Here is a 15,507-nt window from a genome sequence, read left to right as displayed (position 1 = left end):
TCTGTTCCTATTATTTCTACAAACGACACTCAAAGTCTAAATAGTATGCTCAGACTATTTGCTGTTGATACCAGATGTTTTATTGAAGTGACTATTGTAAAGAAGCTAAGTTTTTATATCTTTAGAAATAAAACCAGAAGTAACAAACCCCTCTATTGCAGAATTACTCGGCATGTTAGAGCTCTGTAATATTGAAAGTTTTTCTTGCTTGTATAGCTTAAAATAATTCCTAGATACCACAAATTAAACTTTTTTAAAATTGAGTTTTGAGGGACATTAGTCTAGTTCTTAGAAGTTACTGACATAAATATTTTGCTGTATTAGGCTCCTCAAGGATGCTCTGCATGATGCACAGTTTGGTGCCCGATATGAACATGTTTTAGGTGCTCTCCTCTCAGTAGGAGGAAAAGGACTCAGAGAAGAACTTTTGAAGCAGACAAAGCTTGTACAGCTTTTAGGAGGAGTAGCAGAAAAAGTAAGACAGGCTAGTGGATCAGCCAGACAGGTATGTACCCACAGAGGGCACATAAATGTTTTGATGTTAAAGAATCTTTGCAGTGCTGACAAGTTAAGCTTTTATTCTTTTTCAGTAGACATCCGATAGAACTCACCTATGCTGTCTTAAGCAGACTGAATTCAAAGGTTGCTTAAAATCTATTGGAAAAGATTTTATATCCTAACTCATTTCCCTTTCATTTCCATGCTTATTAATTTCTTTCTGATCAAAATTGTTCTCTTGAGTTTCTTTCTCATTGTTTTGCTTTTTAACTTTTTTGTGATTATAAAAGTTATAAAAGTATGAATTGATGCCACTGTTTAAGAAGCTCAAATGAATAAGCTTATAAGCTTACAGAGTAAAAAATTAGGACGTTTCCAGTTTCAGTTTTTCCCTATGGGTATCTTCTTCATATTTTATGTCCTGCTTGGTCATTTTATATGGCTTTTCACATATATACACTTAAGTATATATACAAATTTTTGGAGTTAAAAAATTTTAATTATAGAAACATATATACATATATATATATATATATATATATATATATATATAAGCTAAAATTCACTATTTTAACCAAAGTGTACAGTTCATTGTAAGTACATTTACAGTGTATTGCAGTTACCACCACTATCTATTCCAGAATATTTTCATCACAACAGAAAGAAAGCCTATGTATACCCACTAACCCCTCACTCCTTATTCCCCTGTCCTCCCAGGTCTGGCTAAGAACTAATAATGCTTTCTATCTCTGTGAATTTACCTATTCTGGACATTTCATATAAATGTAATCATGCAACATGTGGCCTTTTGTGTCTAATTTCTTAGTCTAATGTTTTAAAGGTCCATTTATATTCTAGCATGTATATTTAATAGTGTTCCATTGTGTAAATAATAGCACATTTTCTTTATCCATTCATCTATTGGTGGACATCAAGCTTGTTTCTATTATGTAACTGTTACTGAATAGTGCTGCTGTGAATATTTGTGTGTAAGTTTTTTGTTTGAACATCTGTTTTCACTTTGCCTAGGAGTAGAATTACTGTATCGTATAGTAATTCTGTTTTTTGAGGAACCACTGAACTGTTTGCTAAAGTAGCTTCACCATTTTATAATTCTGGTATAATACTAGTAAGGTATAAGGATTCAGTGGTAAAGAATCCGTCTGCTAATGTAGGTGATTCAGGATACATATGGATTCAGTCCCTGGGTCAGGAAAATCCCCTGAGAAGGGAATGGCTGCCTACTTCAGTATTCTCCCCTGGAAAACCCTGTGGACAGAAGAGCCTGGCAGGCTACAGTCCATGGCTTCCCAAAGAGTCGAACATGACTTAGTGACTGAATAACAAAAAAAAAAACAAATGAGGGTTTCATTTTCTCCATATCCTCACCAAAATTTATTTTTAGTTTTTTTAAACTATAGTCATCCTAGTGGGTGTGAAGTGGCATCTCATGGTGGTTTTGATTTGCATTTCCATAATGTCTAATGATTTGGAGCTTATTTTCATGTGTTTGTTGGCCATTTGTATATCTTCTTTGGAGAAATTTCTAAGTCCTTTTTAATTGGTTTGTCTTTTTGTTGTTGAATTGTTAGAGTTCTTTGTGTATTCTGGACACTATCAGATATACTGTTTGTAAATATTTTCTCCCATTTTGTGTATTTTTACTTCTTTCATAATGTTCTTTGATGCACAGAAGATTTTAATTTTATGAAGTCGAATTTTTCTTTTCTTTTGTTGCTTGTTCTTTTACTATCCTATCTAAGAATTCATTGTCAAATCCAAGGTCACAATGATGTACACTTATGTTTTCTAGGAGTTTTATAGGTTCACTTTTAAAAAGTCTTTGATCCATTTTGAGGCTATTTTTGTTGTTTCTTGCTTTGTTCTATGAGCCGAGAGTCCAACTTCATTCTTTTACATGTGGTTATCCAGATGTTGCTGCACCATTTGCTAAAGGAACTGTTCTTTCCTATTGAATAAACTCAGCACCCTAGTTGAGAATCAGTTGACCATAGTTGTATGGGTTTATTTCTGGACTCTCAGTTCTGTTCCATTGATCTATATGTCTGTCTTCACACTATACTTTTTTCATTGCATAGCTTTGTAGCAGGTTTTGAAATCAGAAAGTGTGAATCCTCCAACTTTTTCTTTTTCAAGGTTGTTTGGCTGTTTGGAAGTCCCTTACAATACTATACGAATTTTAGTATCAGCCTTCCCATCTCTGCAAAAAGAGCAGTTGGAGTTTTGATAAAGATTGTGTTGAATTTGTAGATCAATATTTGGGAAATATCACAATCTTAGTAATAAGTCTTCTAGTTCATGAACATGGGATATCTTTCTTTGATCTTTCATTTTTTTTAGCAATGATTTTTTTTAATTTGTAAATTGCTGCTTTTTTTTTTTGACTTGGAGAATTCATGTCAGTACATTTAACTATACTTTTTGTTTCTTAATGAGAACATAGTATTACAAGGTATGGTAGCATAAATTATGAACCATTACATCTGTGCAGGTTGTTTATACATTTTTTTTTCCTGAACAGTTCTGTGATGAACTTGAATGTGTAACTGCCCCTTTGCTAGTATTCCTTTAGAGGACAATCGTACAGATGAAATAATCCAGTCAAGAGCTATATACATTTTAGTTATAATAGTTTATATTAAATTGCAATATCAAAAACAAAACCAATGAAGACCCCACTCCCCACCAATAGATTATGAAAGTATCTATTTCCGACCCTGTTGCCAACACTGGATGTTATCTTAAATTTTTCATCTGTTAGATAAAAATTGGCATCTCATTATTATTTAATTTCTATTTGTTTATTTGACTGTTAGTATTAACAAATATGTTAAATATGAGCATATGTACTTCCCCCTTATGGTTATAGTCTTTGCTGTAAATTTTATTTTTGTAATAAAATTAACTTTCTTTTGCAACAGCTGTTTTTGACCACATGACAATTGGTCATTTAAAAAATTGGGTCAAAAAAAAAAAAATCGGGTCCACATCATGTTTTTGTTATCTGAAAAATAGGTATTCATTTTCATTCTGTACTTAAAATATCAATTTCTTTTCCTAGGTTGTCCTCCAAAGGAGTATGGAACGAGTACAGTCCTTTTTTCTAAGAAGTAAATGCCGTCTTCCTCTCAATCCAAGTCTTGTAGCAAAAGAATTAAATATTAAGGTGACATAAAATACTTTAGTTCTTATTACATTTTCAAATATTGTATAATAAAAAGGCAAGTGGGGCAGGTATGCTTAAGGCAAATGCAGATAAAGTGCATAAGTTGGTTATAAGTACTTCTGGTTGTGTTTGTGTAAGATCTGTTTTTATCTCAGTATATGCTTATCTAATTACCATTCCTGAACAAAAAAGCAGAGTGAAATTATTTATTGAATTGAAATAAATTATTTTTTGCTATGGTATAATAGTTGCATATGTTATAATTCCAATGGTAAAACTCCCCAGTCACAGGTAGGCAGTTTTTTAACCTTCCTTGTGAATGGACACGTGTACTCTTCAGAGGTTTATAACACTTTTTAAAAAAAAGTAGTCATTATCATCAAAATTGAGTAATTGTATTTTTAATTGGGCTAATAAAAATACAAATAGTGGATTTTTCTCTCACATGCGTTCAGCAAAAGCAACCTGTTAATTCATCCATTAGAGTCTGTTATTTTGAAAGGAGTCTCAGATTTAATTTTTTTTAAGTTGACATATGGCTACTTTTCATTGGACTGTAACAGTGGGTGACTGGGTTGTATAATTATGTCACTGAAGGTGGGGGTAGCAGGGATTACATTTTCCCTTGGGATTTTATTCCTTGTTTCCTTTAAATTACTCTCACAGTCTTAAATTAGTTTTTTAACCAGTTTAATTTTAAATTTGATGTCTGCTAATGAATTTGTTCAGTTTAGTGTCACCCTTTGATTCCATGGCTAATTATTAATTTTACTAGTGCTGTGAAACAAAGTGGAGATCTTACTCCAAATCACACTGATTTAGAGAAAAGATAAACATATGCAAAATTTTGTGCTTTAAGTTTTTGTTTCAGTGTTATCATTTTAATCATTTTAATGCTTAACATACTGTATTTGTAGTCATGTTCCTTCTTCAGTTCTAATGCTGTGCCCTTGAAAGTCACAATGGTGAATGCTGATCCAATGGGGGAAGAAATTAATGTCATGTTTAAGGTGAGCAGAATAATTGTTTGTTTGTAATTTAAAAATTCTTTTCTCAAATTCCTTTTTCAGAATTGCAAAAGCAATTTTATTTATGTTTAATGGAATTGAATAACTGTGAAAAATTATTACTGCTATAAACTATTTCCAAATGGATTTGGAAACAAGTGCAACTCTGGGCTAGAGCTGCTCCATATGGCCATCTTATGCTAGTTAAGTACATCACAGCTCCAGATAGTGCCTTTCACCCAGACTGTGATGTAAATGGTACACCTTAGAGATGTGCAGAGTAAAATTGCAAAACTGTGAACTGGCACTGTTTTTGAAAACATGTAACTTACCTGTGGGAATCTGTTACCAATCAGAGCTTCCAGGTGCATGGTAAAGGGGCAGGCAGTAGTAAAGAATCTTCCTGCCAGTGCAGGAGACTTAAGAGACATGGTTCGATCCCTGGGTCAGGATGATCCCCTAGAGAAGGAAATGGCAACCCACTCAGTATTCTTGCCTGGAAAATTCAATGGACAGAGGAGTCTGGCAGGCTACCGTCCATTGGATCACAAGGAGTTGGACATGACTGAGCATGCACACACATGCATTAACAATCAAAGTTTTCTTTGTTGCAATCACAGTATTATTTTTAGGAAAGAATGTAGAGATTTAGTTAATTCAATGAGCTTGATTAGTCAGCCACCTTTGATATATAAGTAAGTTCCCATATTCTCAGATCTGGTTTTAGACTCCATTTTATTTTACTGATGCCTTTGCCTTTTCCTAAAACAGTCTCATCTTTTTGAATATAGTAATTTTGTGTGTTGTAATTTTTTTAAGGCAAATCACCTCTTTTTTTTTTTTCCGTAATTTTCTTGGCTCATCTCAAAAATGTATTTATCATTATGTGTTTTAAACTTATTTTATCCAATTTAAGAAGAAAATGAAAACTTGATATAATTCCAGTTGAAATTCATTTTTGGAGAGCTAACTTTTTTTTAAAGTAAACTGATCATTGTAGATTCATAGTTCACTTTAAGAAATTACACAGAAATCCTGTGTACCCTCTACACAATGATATTATCTTGTACAATATTGCAGTTAGGATGTTGACATCAATACAGTCAAGATATAAAATATTTTGATCATCAAAAAGATCCCCCATATTGCCCCTTTAAAAAATTGAATATAATACTCATACTGTAAAACCCAGTCTTTTAAAGTGTACAGATCAGGAAATTGAGACGTAAAGAAGTTAAGTAACTTTCTCTGGGCTGCTGCAGAAGAATAAAAAGGTGGTTCAGTTCATTTTATTCTTTACTCTTTTCTCCCCACTCCTGCCCCCTTTTTTATATGTAATCTATTAAGGCTTTTGGAAATGTACAAGTTTCATTTTGTTTCCTTGATTTCAAGGTTGGTGAAGATCTAAGGCAAGATATGTTAGCTTTACAAATGATAAAGATTATGGACAAGATCTGGCTTAAAGAAGGACTAGATCTGAGGATGGTAATTTTCAAATGTGTCTCAACTGGCAGAGATCGAGGTAAATCTGTTAGATGTAGTCTTTTTTTTTCCCCCCTTGGATAATGCTCAGAGGGTACATGCTCTAATGGTTCTGATGCTGGTCCGTGATCTCAACCATTATCACTTTGCTTTCTCAGGTTAGAATGTACAGACTTTATCTTCTCAAAAGGAAATCAGGTCAGAGACTTCCCCCATGGCCCAGTGGTTAAGACTCTGCCTTTCTTCTACAGGGGGCACAGGTTCAATTCCTGGTCATAATAGTTCCTCAAAAAAGGGGCAGTCAAGTCAACTTAAGAATTCTTGGGGGGGGACGTAAAAAAAAAAAGAATTCTTGCTGATATTCTATAGTAACTCAATGAGTAGCTCAATTGCTTGCAAGACAGTACGTCTTATAAAATGGAAGTCACTTTATCAATAGAGAGAGTCCTCAACAAGAGCCTGTCATTTGCTTGGATTAGTTTTTCTGTCACCATACTTATTTCATATAGTTGAACTCTTCTCTCATGGAATTCTGTGTAATTTTGTAGGCAATCAACTTCCTTCTTTTTATGTTGTTTCTAACTGATGGTTGAGTGCTTACTTTGTGCCTTGCCTTGAAAAGCCTTGCTAAAGCTTTTCATTTGTGTTATCTTTCTGTGTCCTTACTTTTCAAATGAAGAAACCACATTCGCATGGTTAAAAACTATGCAGTTTTCAACAAGCACCTTAGCCTATAATGATCAGTGTATAGTAATCCTCCCTTCTCCAGGTTCAGCAGTTGTCTTTAATTCTTACCAAACATTGAGTCTTCTCTGCTGGATTCATTTTAAGTTCCCTTAGAGGATAATTGTACTCTGTATCATTATGAACTTTTATCCACTGTTTTGTACATAGTTGTTTGTGTATATTTGATAAAGAAATTAGAAATTTGTATGTATATTAAAAATTTGATTAATCATACTCATGAAATCGGGATGCAGGTATTCATTGAAAAAGGATGTCACTGTGAACTATAAATCAGATGATGTAGTTAAGCAGCATAAAAGATTCAAATGAATTCACTCTGCCATGTGTGACTAGACTACTGGGATTACAACCTGGCCCTGAATGCTTTCTTTTGAATGCCTTCTTTTGGAATGGCCTGGAGGCCTTGGCCTTCTTGGTTATTTCTAGTCCTTTCTTCAAAGCAGGTCTCTGTTTCTGTATCTTTTATTCTGTATACACATATAGTAAAATATCCACATAGCACGTAATAGAATAAATTAGAATCTAAATCTTAGTTTTCACACACACCTCCTTGGCAGCCTGGTCCCAAAATATAACCATTCACATAGCTTTCTGAGGCTACTTTTTTTTTTTTTTCTTTTTTTCAAATTTTTTTTTGCCATATCGCATAGCATGCAGGAATCTTAGTTCCCTGACTAGGGATTGAATTTGTGACCCCAGCAGTGAAACTCAGAGTCCTAACTGGATCACCAGGGATCTTTCTGAGACTATTTTGTGTATGTTCCAACATGCATAATAGTCTTTCCTTTAAATACAAAAGGTACAGTTCTCTATGTGGATTTTGTGTTTAAAAACATATTTTTGAGATTTTTCTACATAAGTACAGCATTTACATTTCAGTAAGGAAGAGAAAACATGTACCTGAAACTCAGACACACCACAAAGACAATCTTAATCTGCTCTTCCCTTTGAAAGGGCTTCCTGTACTCTGAAACACTCTTACATTTGCCCAGATACATGCTATAGAGAAGGTTCTTTTGTGCTGGAATGGGACAGCATGTATTTTATAAGTAGCTTTATTAGTGGGATCAGTTTTACCTAGTTTGTAATTAAAATTGTTACTCTTTGTGGGCGTAGCACATGGATATACTGATATAAAATCTCAAATAGTCAGATTCAGTTTTATATCTTGGGTACTTCTGAAAATAAAATTGATTTTTATATTGATAATTTTGATTGCTCACACTTTATAGTATGGGCTGCCAGAGTTGATTTTTTAAAAATGATTATTCTTAACTGATATCTTATGTCAGACATCAAAAGCTGTACATTTGCAGGGACACATTTTCACATGTCTTAATGTTTTGTTGCTAAAGGCATGGTGGAGCTAGTTCCCGCTTCGGATACCCTCAGGAAAATCCAAGTGGAATATGGTGTGACTGGATCCTTTAAAGATAAACCGCTTGCTGAGTGGCTGAGGAAGTATAATCCTTCTGAAGAGGAATATGAAAAGGTAATTAACTAGTCTCCATATTCTCAAGTGCTTTCATTTTCCAGCTCTTGTGACTAGTCATTCAGTTTTAAGTTGTGAAAGCAGCATTTTTCTCCAAGTAAAGAAAAGAGTGAAAAACAGAATGCTTTTAATGGCAAGAATCTGAGTGAAAAACAGAATGCTTTTAATGGCAAGAATCTGAGTGAAACCAATGCTAAATTACAAAAAAAGAAAAAAATTCCAAACATATATTTAGAGGCCAGCAAAACCAGAGGTATTTTTATAACCCAGACTGTTGTATTTCATGAAAATATGATAATAGAAGAAGACTGTGGAAGTAGAAGATTCAAGCTCTCTGAGCTTGAATTCAGGTCCCAAGTCACTCACCAGCTATAAGGATTGGTTATCTTAACCTCTTGTGCTTCAGTGATCTTTGCTATAAAATAGTATAGTATATATTATGACTGTAAAAAATAATGTATAAGATAATTGTGAGAATTAAGTGAATTAATATATGTAAGGCACTATATAGAATAAATTCTATAATTGATACTCTTCCTGTAGGAGGCATCAAGTTTTTGTTTAGTATATTTTTGAATTATATAATAGGAAAGGGAAATCTCTTAGCATATAAGGCTTCTAATGATCCTAAATTGGTCTAAAAAGACTCAAGAATACTTTCATTGGTGATACAGATCTCAGTTTTAATGAGATCCTAGTTTATGTCAAATCATTAATATATTGCATTTGCAGATAGATATGTACAAATGCTACCTGTTGACCCTATGAAAGTAAAGTACAGAAATCTTATCCTCTGTGGTCTTTACACTATTTAAGAGCTCGCTCTTGTAGTTTGGGACAAGAAGCCAGTGTTCGTTTATAGTAATGCTGGCTCTGTGATTCTGGATAAGTTGACACAAAATAACTGTCCAGTTGTTGTTCAGTCACTCAGTCAGTCCGACTCTTTGCGACTCTGTGGACTGCAGCATGCCAGACTCGCCTGCCATATTTTAAGTGGATTTTAAGCACTTGGCTCTTTTATGTGCTTTGCTTAGTAAGAGGAGATATAACACAGTGGAATCTCATTGCCTGGATTTAAATCTTGGCTCTGCCACTGAACAATGATGTAATCCTGGGCAGATAATCTCTGTTTTCTTCAGTTTCCCTCATGTGTAAAATGCCAATATTAGTAGTATTTACATCACTGTTTTGTTGTAAAATTTTAAATGAATTTAACATGTACATATACACACATATACACAGTTTATATGCATGTTTGTGTGTATACATACATATTGAATTCATTTAAAATCTTATAACAAAAGAATGACATAAATACTATTTACATTAATGTAAATAGTATGTGTGTGTATGTAGAGAGAGACTAGTGCAATGCCTGGTTTGTGATAAGTGCTGTGTAAACACATGCTCTTATCATCATCACTAATAATTTCTAGAAAGTTATGGAATAAAATTAATCCCATGAGCATGTAGAGCCATATGACTTTCATTCAGAAATGTGGTGTCTTGAGAATAAACTAAATGCATGTGCTTTTAACTCAACATTAGTAAAACTAAGATCATGATATCTGGTCCCATCACTTAATGGCAAATAGAAGGGAAAAAAGTGGAAGCTGTGACAGATTTATTTTCTTGGGCTCCAAAATCACTCGGATGGTGGCTGCAGCCAGGAAATTAAAAGATGCTTGCTCCTTGGAAAGAAATCTATGACAAACCTTAGCAGCATATTAAAAAGCTTTTTAATCCTTTTAATCACAACACTTTCCGCACCAATGTTCATATACTCAAAGTTATGGTTTTTCCAGTAACCATGTATAGATTTGAGAGTTGAACTATAAAGATGTTTGAGTGCCAAAGAATTGATGCTTTCAAATTGTGGAGCTAGAGAAGATTCTTGAGAGTCCCTTGGACTGCACAGAGATCAAACCAGTCAATCCTAAAGGAAATCAATCCTGAATATTCATTGGAAGGCCTGATGCTGAAGCTGAAGCTCCAGTACTTTGGCCACCTGATACGAAGAGCCAACTCATTGGAAAAGTCCCTGATGCTCAGAAAGACTGGAGGCAAAAGGAGAAGGGGGTGGCAGAGGATGAGATGGTTAGATTAGTATCACTGATTCAATGGATATGAATTTTAGCAAACTCTGGGAGATAGTAGAGGACAAAGGAGCAGGATGTGCTGCATTCTACGGGGTTGCAAAGTGACTGGACAACAACATATGCTTTACATTAAAATATGCATTGTATACAGTTATATCCTTCTATTTGATATTATATTATTAATTTAATCCCCAGGACAGGTAGGGCTACAATGAAAGTTCTTCCAGCTTTGAGAAACTTGATGATGACACATAGTCACTAAATGGACGACAAAGCGCATTCATTATATTATTGGATGTTTAAAGATATAAGCTTACTTTCTTTACACATACCATTCCTACAAGCCAAAAAATGGAAAAAAATATTCCTTTATTTAGATTAATCTTTGTCCCAATGTTAAACAGCTGTGGTAAGGAGCAGAGCCTGTGAAGAGCAGGGTTCCACAAACATGATGTTTTAAAGATGTTCAAAGGCAATTATACCCTAAGTAGAGACTGGCAGAATCTCTACCTGCTGTGAGACAAAAACTAGAAGGGGCAATAACTCTTAGAAGGGTGTTTACTTTTGAAAAACTGGTATCTGTTACCATAACACAGTTTACAAACTATTGAGAAAGTAGAATAGAATTGTGTTTTCAATGAGTGATAAATTACTTTAATCTTTGTAACCCTGCCTCCTTTAAAAATAATCTTTTTCCTAAGATAATTTTATTTTTCCTTTATTTTTCCTTCCTAAGATAATTTTATCTTTCCTAAGATAATTTATCTTTATTATAGGCTTCTGAGAATTTTATCTATTCTTGTGCTGGATGCTGTGTAGCCACCTATGTTTTAGGCATCTGTGATCGACACAATGACAATATAATGCTTCGAAGCACAGGACACATGTTTCATATTGACTTTGGAAAGTTTTTGGGCCACGCCCAGATGTTTGGTAGCTTCAAAAGGTACTACTATTGTTATTATTGCTAAAGAAAATAGAGGCACTTCCTATTTCACAAATTAATGTCCCCAACTATTATCATATAAAATAAGCTACAAGGATATATTGTGCAACACAGGAAATATAGCCAATATTTTGGCTAAATGGAGAATATAATGGAGAACAATCTTTAAAAACTGTGAATCACTTCATTCTATACATGTAACATATAATATTTTATATCAACTAAACTTCAGTTTTAAAAATGTCAACTTCAAAAAAACACAATATCCTAAACTTTGCTTTTTTTCTTGCTGTTCTTCGCCTTGTTATTGCTCCCTTTTAGCATAACCAGGGATGAAAAAGGCTTTAAAAGATGAGTTTATCATGTAGTAGAGGAGAATGTGTATGTGTGTGTAACCTTTGTTGAAATGAATTAAGGTGTATTTTGTCTTGTATGGTTAGGGTACCTATTAGAAGTGTTCCCCCAATTGTATAATGGCAACAAGTAGAAAAGGTTTCTCTATATTCATTTGTATATGCTGTTTGATCTCTGTGTGTAGACTGATAATCACCTTGGAAAATATCATATATAAATTCTACCCAAATAATTAGATTATATGATGGCTTTCCTTGAAATGCGAATTTTTAAGAATTATGTAAATTCAGAACTTCCTGGTATTAAGTTACCCAGTTAGAAATTGCTATGGCTCAGATAGCTTTAGTTCAGTAACCATGTAATAGCAATAGCACTTGATTGCATATCTTCTGTAAATAATACTTTGTATGTACTTCTTTTTGCACTTTTAAAATAGGGATCGGGCCCCTTTTGTGCTGACCTCTGACATGGCGTATGTCATTAACGGGGGCGAGAAGCCCACGATTCGCTTCCAGTTGTTTGTGGACCTCTGCTGTCAAGCCTACAACTTGATAAGAAAGCAGACAAACCTCTTTCTTAACCTCCTTTCACTGGTAACTCTGTTCTTTTCAAGCACTTAATTAGTTTTATATTAATTCTTCCATGTTTCAGTATCTAAAGATAGATAGTTTGTGATTTTTGGAATAAAATTTATTCTGGTTTTAAATATCAGGTATATTATTACTGAAACATTTTAAAATGTTGCCATGTGAAATATGCCAGACACCATTTATAGGTAATGCAATAAAAAAAAGACCCTAAAGTGGGTACCCTGGGGATGAGCAGTAATAGTATCTGAAAGGGACCCTGCGAGTGTCATGTGGGATGCTGGTGAATATTTTTTGTCTTTATATGTTCAGATTTTGGATATTCATTAAGCTGTGCTCATAAGATTCCTGTGCTTTTTTGGATGTATATTGAGACCAAGCCAAAGAAACCCCTGTGATTATTGTGACTGAAATTGATATAGAAACGGAAGACTACACAAAAGGTCTGGATTTCACAGTTTTTATTCCATAAACTGTGACTTCCAACAGTTGACCTCCTTGGCCAAGATTTGTCTTATTTCTGAGAGATTTAGGTCCCTAAAATACTAACAAACTCCTCAAAATTCTGAGTTGTTTATTTGCTTTTTTTCTGATTATTTGTCCAGCTTTTAGGGAGGGGTGAGGAACAAACTTGTAAAAAATTTGAGTCATAAGCTCTTTTTCGTTTCTATAGATGATTCCTTCAGGGTTACCAGAGCTTACAAGTATTCAGGATTTGAAATATGTTAGAGATGCACTTCAGCCCCAAACTACAGATGCAGAAGCTACAATTTTCTTTACTAGGTAAGGTATATTTAAGTACATTAGAGAAGACACATCCTGTTTTGCTTTGATTTGCTTTCCTTAGTTTAAACAAATGATACATATCAAAATTTTGACCTAACAAGAGAAAATTGTGATTCACAGTATTAGCAAGTAGTAGGTTTATCAAAAGCTTATTTCAAAGGTTTATTTACTGAATAATATGAAGGATTGGCAATAACACTTGAAAAAATACATTTGTTTTGGAAATTGCCTGGCGGTCCTGTGGTTAGGACTCAGTGCTTTCATTGTGGTGACTCGGGTTCAATACCTGTTCAAGGAACTAAGATTTTGCAAGACATACAGTGTGTGCCCACCCCCACCCCCCATTATTTGTCTCCAAATATGATCTTATATTAAGAATATATATGATTTTAATTCTAAACATTCCATTTATGAACAGGTTTTGCAAAACCTATTTTCTACAGTGCCAGATACAAGGGTTTTTCCTAAAATGATATCTATATTACTGTATTTTTTAGGATTCTGCCATAACAATTTTCATGGATACCATAAGTGCTTTAAACAGTGAACTCTGGGACAGTGCTATTAAATTGTTATCACATGATGTAATGCTTGAAACACATACTCCAATGACTGGCATTTGAACTTGTGATTATTACTTTTAAAGAAAATCTTCCTGGCAAATATGTTCTACAGGTCTGGTGACCAGGTTGGTCACAGACTGGTGATTCCACCTCATTAAATGCCACAGAAGGAGCACATAGGCTCATGTTCTTGTCTTTCCTTTTTCTCTTGCCTTCTTCCTCTCAGTGGAGAACAAGTAGAATACACTGGACTGGACTTGCCTAGTCTCATGAGTCTGGGCTGAGTTGAATTGAAGGAAGCTGACTTTTATATAGCCTTTCAGACTAATGCTGATAATTTAGGTATTGATGAGTTTTATTTTGTTTTTGTTTTTTTTTTTTGAGACTTGTTGGCTCCCCTGGGCCAAACTGTAAGTAAAGCAGGCATGTAAGTGTTAGTCAGTTGGCCTGCCATACCAATATACAGGCGACTTAAAGGAAATTAATCTTCTCATCGTTCTGGAGGCTGCAAAATCCAAGATCAAGGTGCTAGCTAATTTGCTTCCTGGTGAGTATTCAAGTTTGAAGACGACTGACTGCCTTCTCGCTGTTTCCTCGCATGAAGCAGGGAGGAGAAGAAAGAGGAAGAAGAAAGTCATTATAATAAGGACACTGTCTCCATAAAGGCCCTATGGATTTGGGGCTCTAGCATATGAATTTTGGGGGACACAAGCATTCAGTCCATAACAAGGACAAACTCTTGTGTGAGGTTCCCTCACACAAGAGAGTTTCTTTTGACACTGTTTCCTCTTTGTGTATTCCTTTATTCTGTTTTCCTTTGCTTGTCTAAAATGATTTATTCAGACCTGCCTTCCAAATTTATCCCCACCAAACTCTGCATCTTGTCTTCTTTTCCCAGCTGAGAGAAATTATAACTTTCTGAAGAAGGAATAAGATAACCAGATTCTACTAGTCGACTCTTTGATAGAATGGGGTTTTGGAATTTTGGATTACTTTGGTTGCTTCCTTGTATGTTTAGTTTCTGCCTTCCATATTTATTAAAGTGAATAAAATGAACCATCTTTTGGCATTATACCAACCATCTTCTATCCCTAATAGTGTTTTAAATTAGTATTGGACCCCGCAGAGCTTAAGAAATCCAAGCATCATTTCTTAGATACAGTGGGATGGGATGGAATGAAGGCTTTCCTGTGCTAAAATATTTTTGTTGGGGTGAGATACATTGTAACAGGTTTATGGCCTATGGGGCAAAGGGAATCCTGACAAAGAATCTACTTACTGTTTTTAAAAGAAATGGAATTGTTTATTGTCTTTTTATTATATTTAAATAATGAGAATGTTTTCTCAGTGTGTTAACACATTTTGTTTTTATTTTGTAGACTGATTGAATCAAGTTTGGGAAGCATTGCCACAAAGTTTAACTTCTTCATTCATAACCTTGCTCAGTTGCGTTTTTCTGGTCTTCCTTCCAATGATGAGCCGATCCTTTCATTTTCACCCAAAACATACTCCTTTAGACAAGATGGTCGAATCAAAGAAGTTTCTGTTTTCACTTATCATAAGAAATACAACCCAGATAAACATTACGTAAGTTTGGTTTGGTATCAGTAGAGACTCGTGCTTGCAGTCTTCTTCTCTCCTACTTCCTTCACTGACTCTGATAAAGTTCAAGCATTTCTCCTTTTCATACTTCTTTCTTCCATGGATGGTCCAAAACCCCTAAATATACTTGGAGCATCCCTAAACTGTTGTTTGGTGT

At 34.4% G+C, this 15,507-nt stretch overlaps 1 protein-coding gene across 1 annotated transcript in view; it reads left to right on the top strand.

The window, feature by feature from the left end:
• The window catches only part of PIK3C2A (phosphatidylinositol-4-phosphate 3-kinase catalytic subunit type 2 alpha), a 103,450-nt gene that overhangs the window by 80,822 nt on the left and 7,121 nt on the right, over window positions 1-15,507 (top strand). The window contains exons 19-27 of the mRNA XM_020904685.2: window positions 325-505; window positions 3,581-3,685; window positions 4,603-4,695; window positions 6,085-6,214; window positions 8,277-8,413; window positions 11,289-11,458; window positions 12,249-12,405; window positions 13,073-13,182; window positions 15,128-15,335. Of these exons, the coding sequence (XP_020760344.2) occupies window positions 325-505; window positions 3,581-3,685; window positions 4,603-4,695; window positions 6,085-6,214; window positions 8,277-8,413; window positions 11,289-11,458; window positions 12,249-12,405; window positions 13,073-13,182; window positions 15,128-15,335 (1,291 nt within the window). The remainder of the gene's footprint in view (window positions 1-324; window positions 506-3,580; window positions 3,686-4,602; window positions 4,696-6,084; window positions 6,215-8,276; window positions 8,414-11,288; window positions 11,459-12,248; window positions 12,406-13,072; window positions 13,183-15,127; window positions 15,336-15,507) is intronic.

Source organism: Odocoileus virginianus, chromosome 10, assembly GCF_023699985.2.
Source record: "Odocoileus virginianus isolate 20LAN1187 ecotype Illinois chromosome 10, Ovbor_1.2, whole genome shotgun sequence".
NCBI classification, from domain to species: domain Eukaryota; kingdom Metazoa; phylum Chordata; class Mammalia; order Artiodactyla; family Cervidae; genus Odocoileus; species Odocoileus virginianus.
This window is presented reverse-complemented; position numbering and strand designations above follow the sequence as displayed.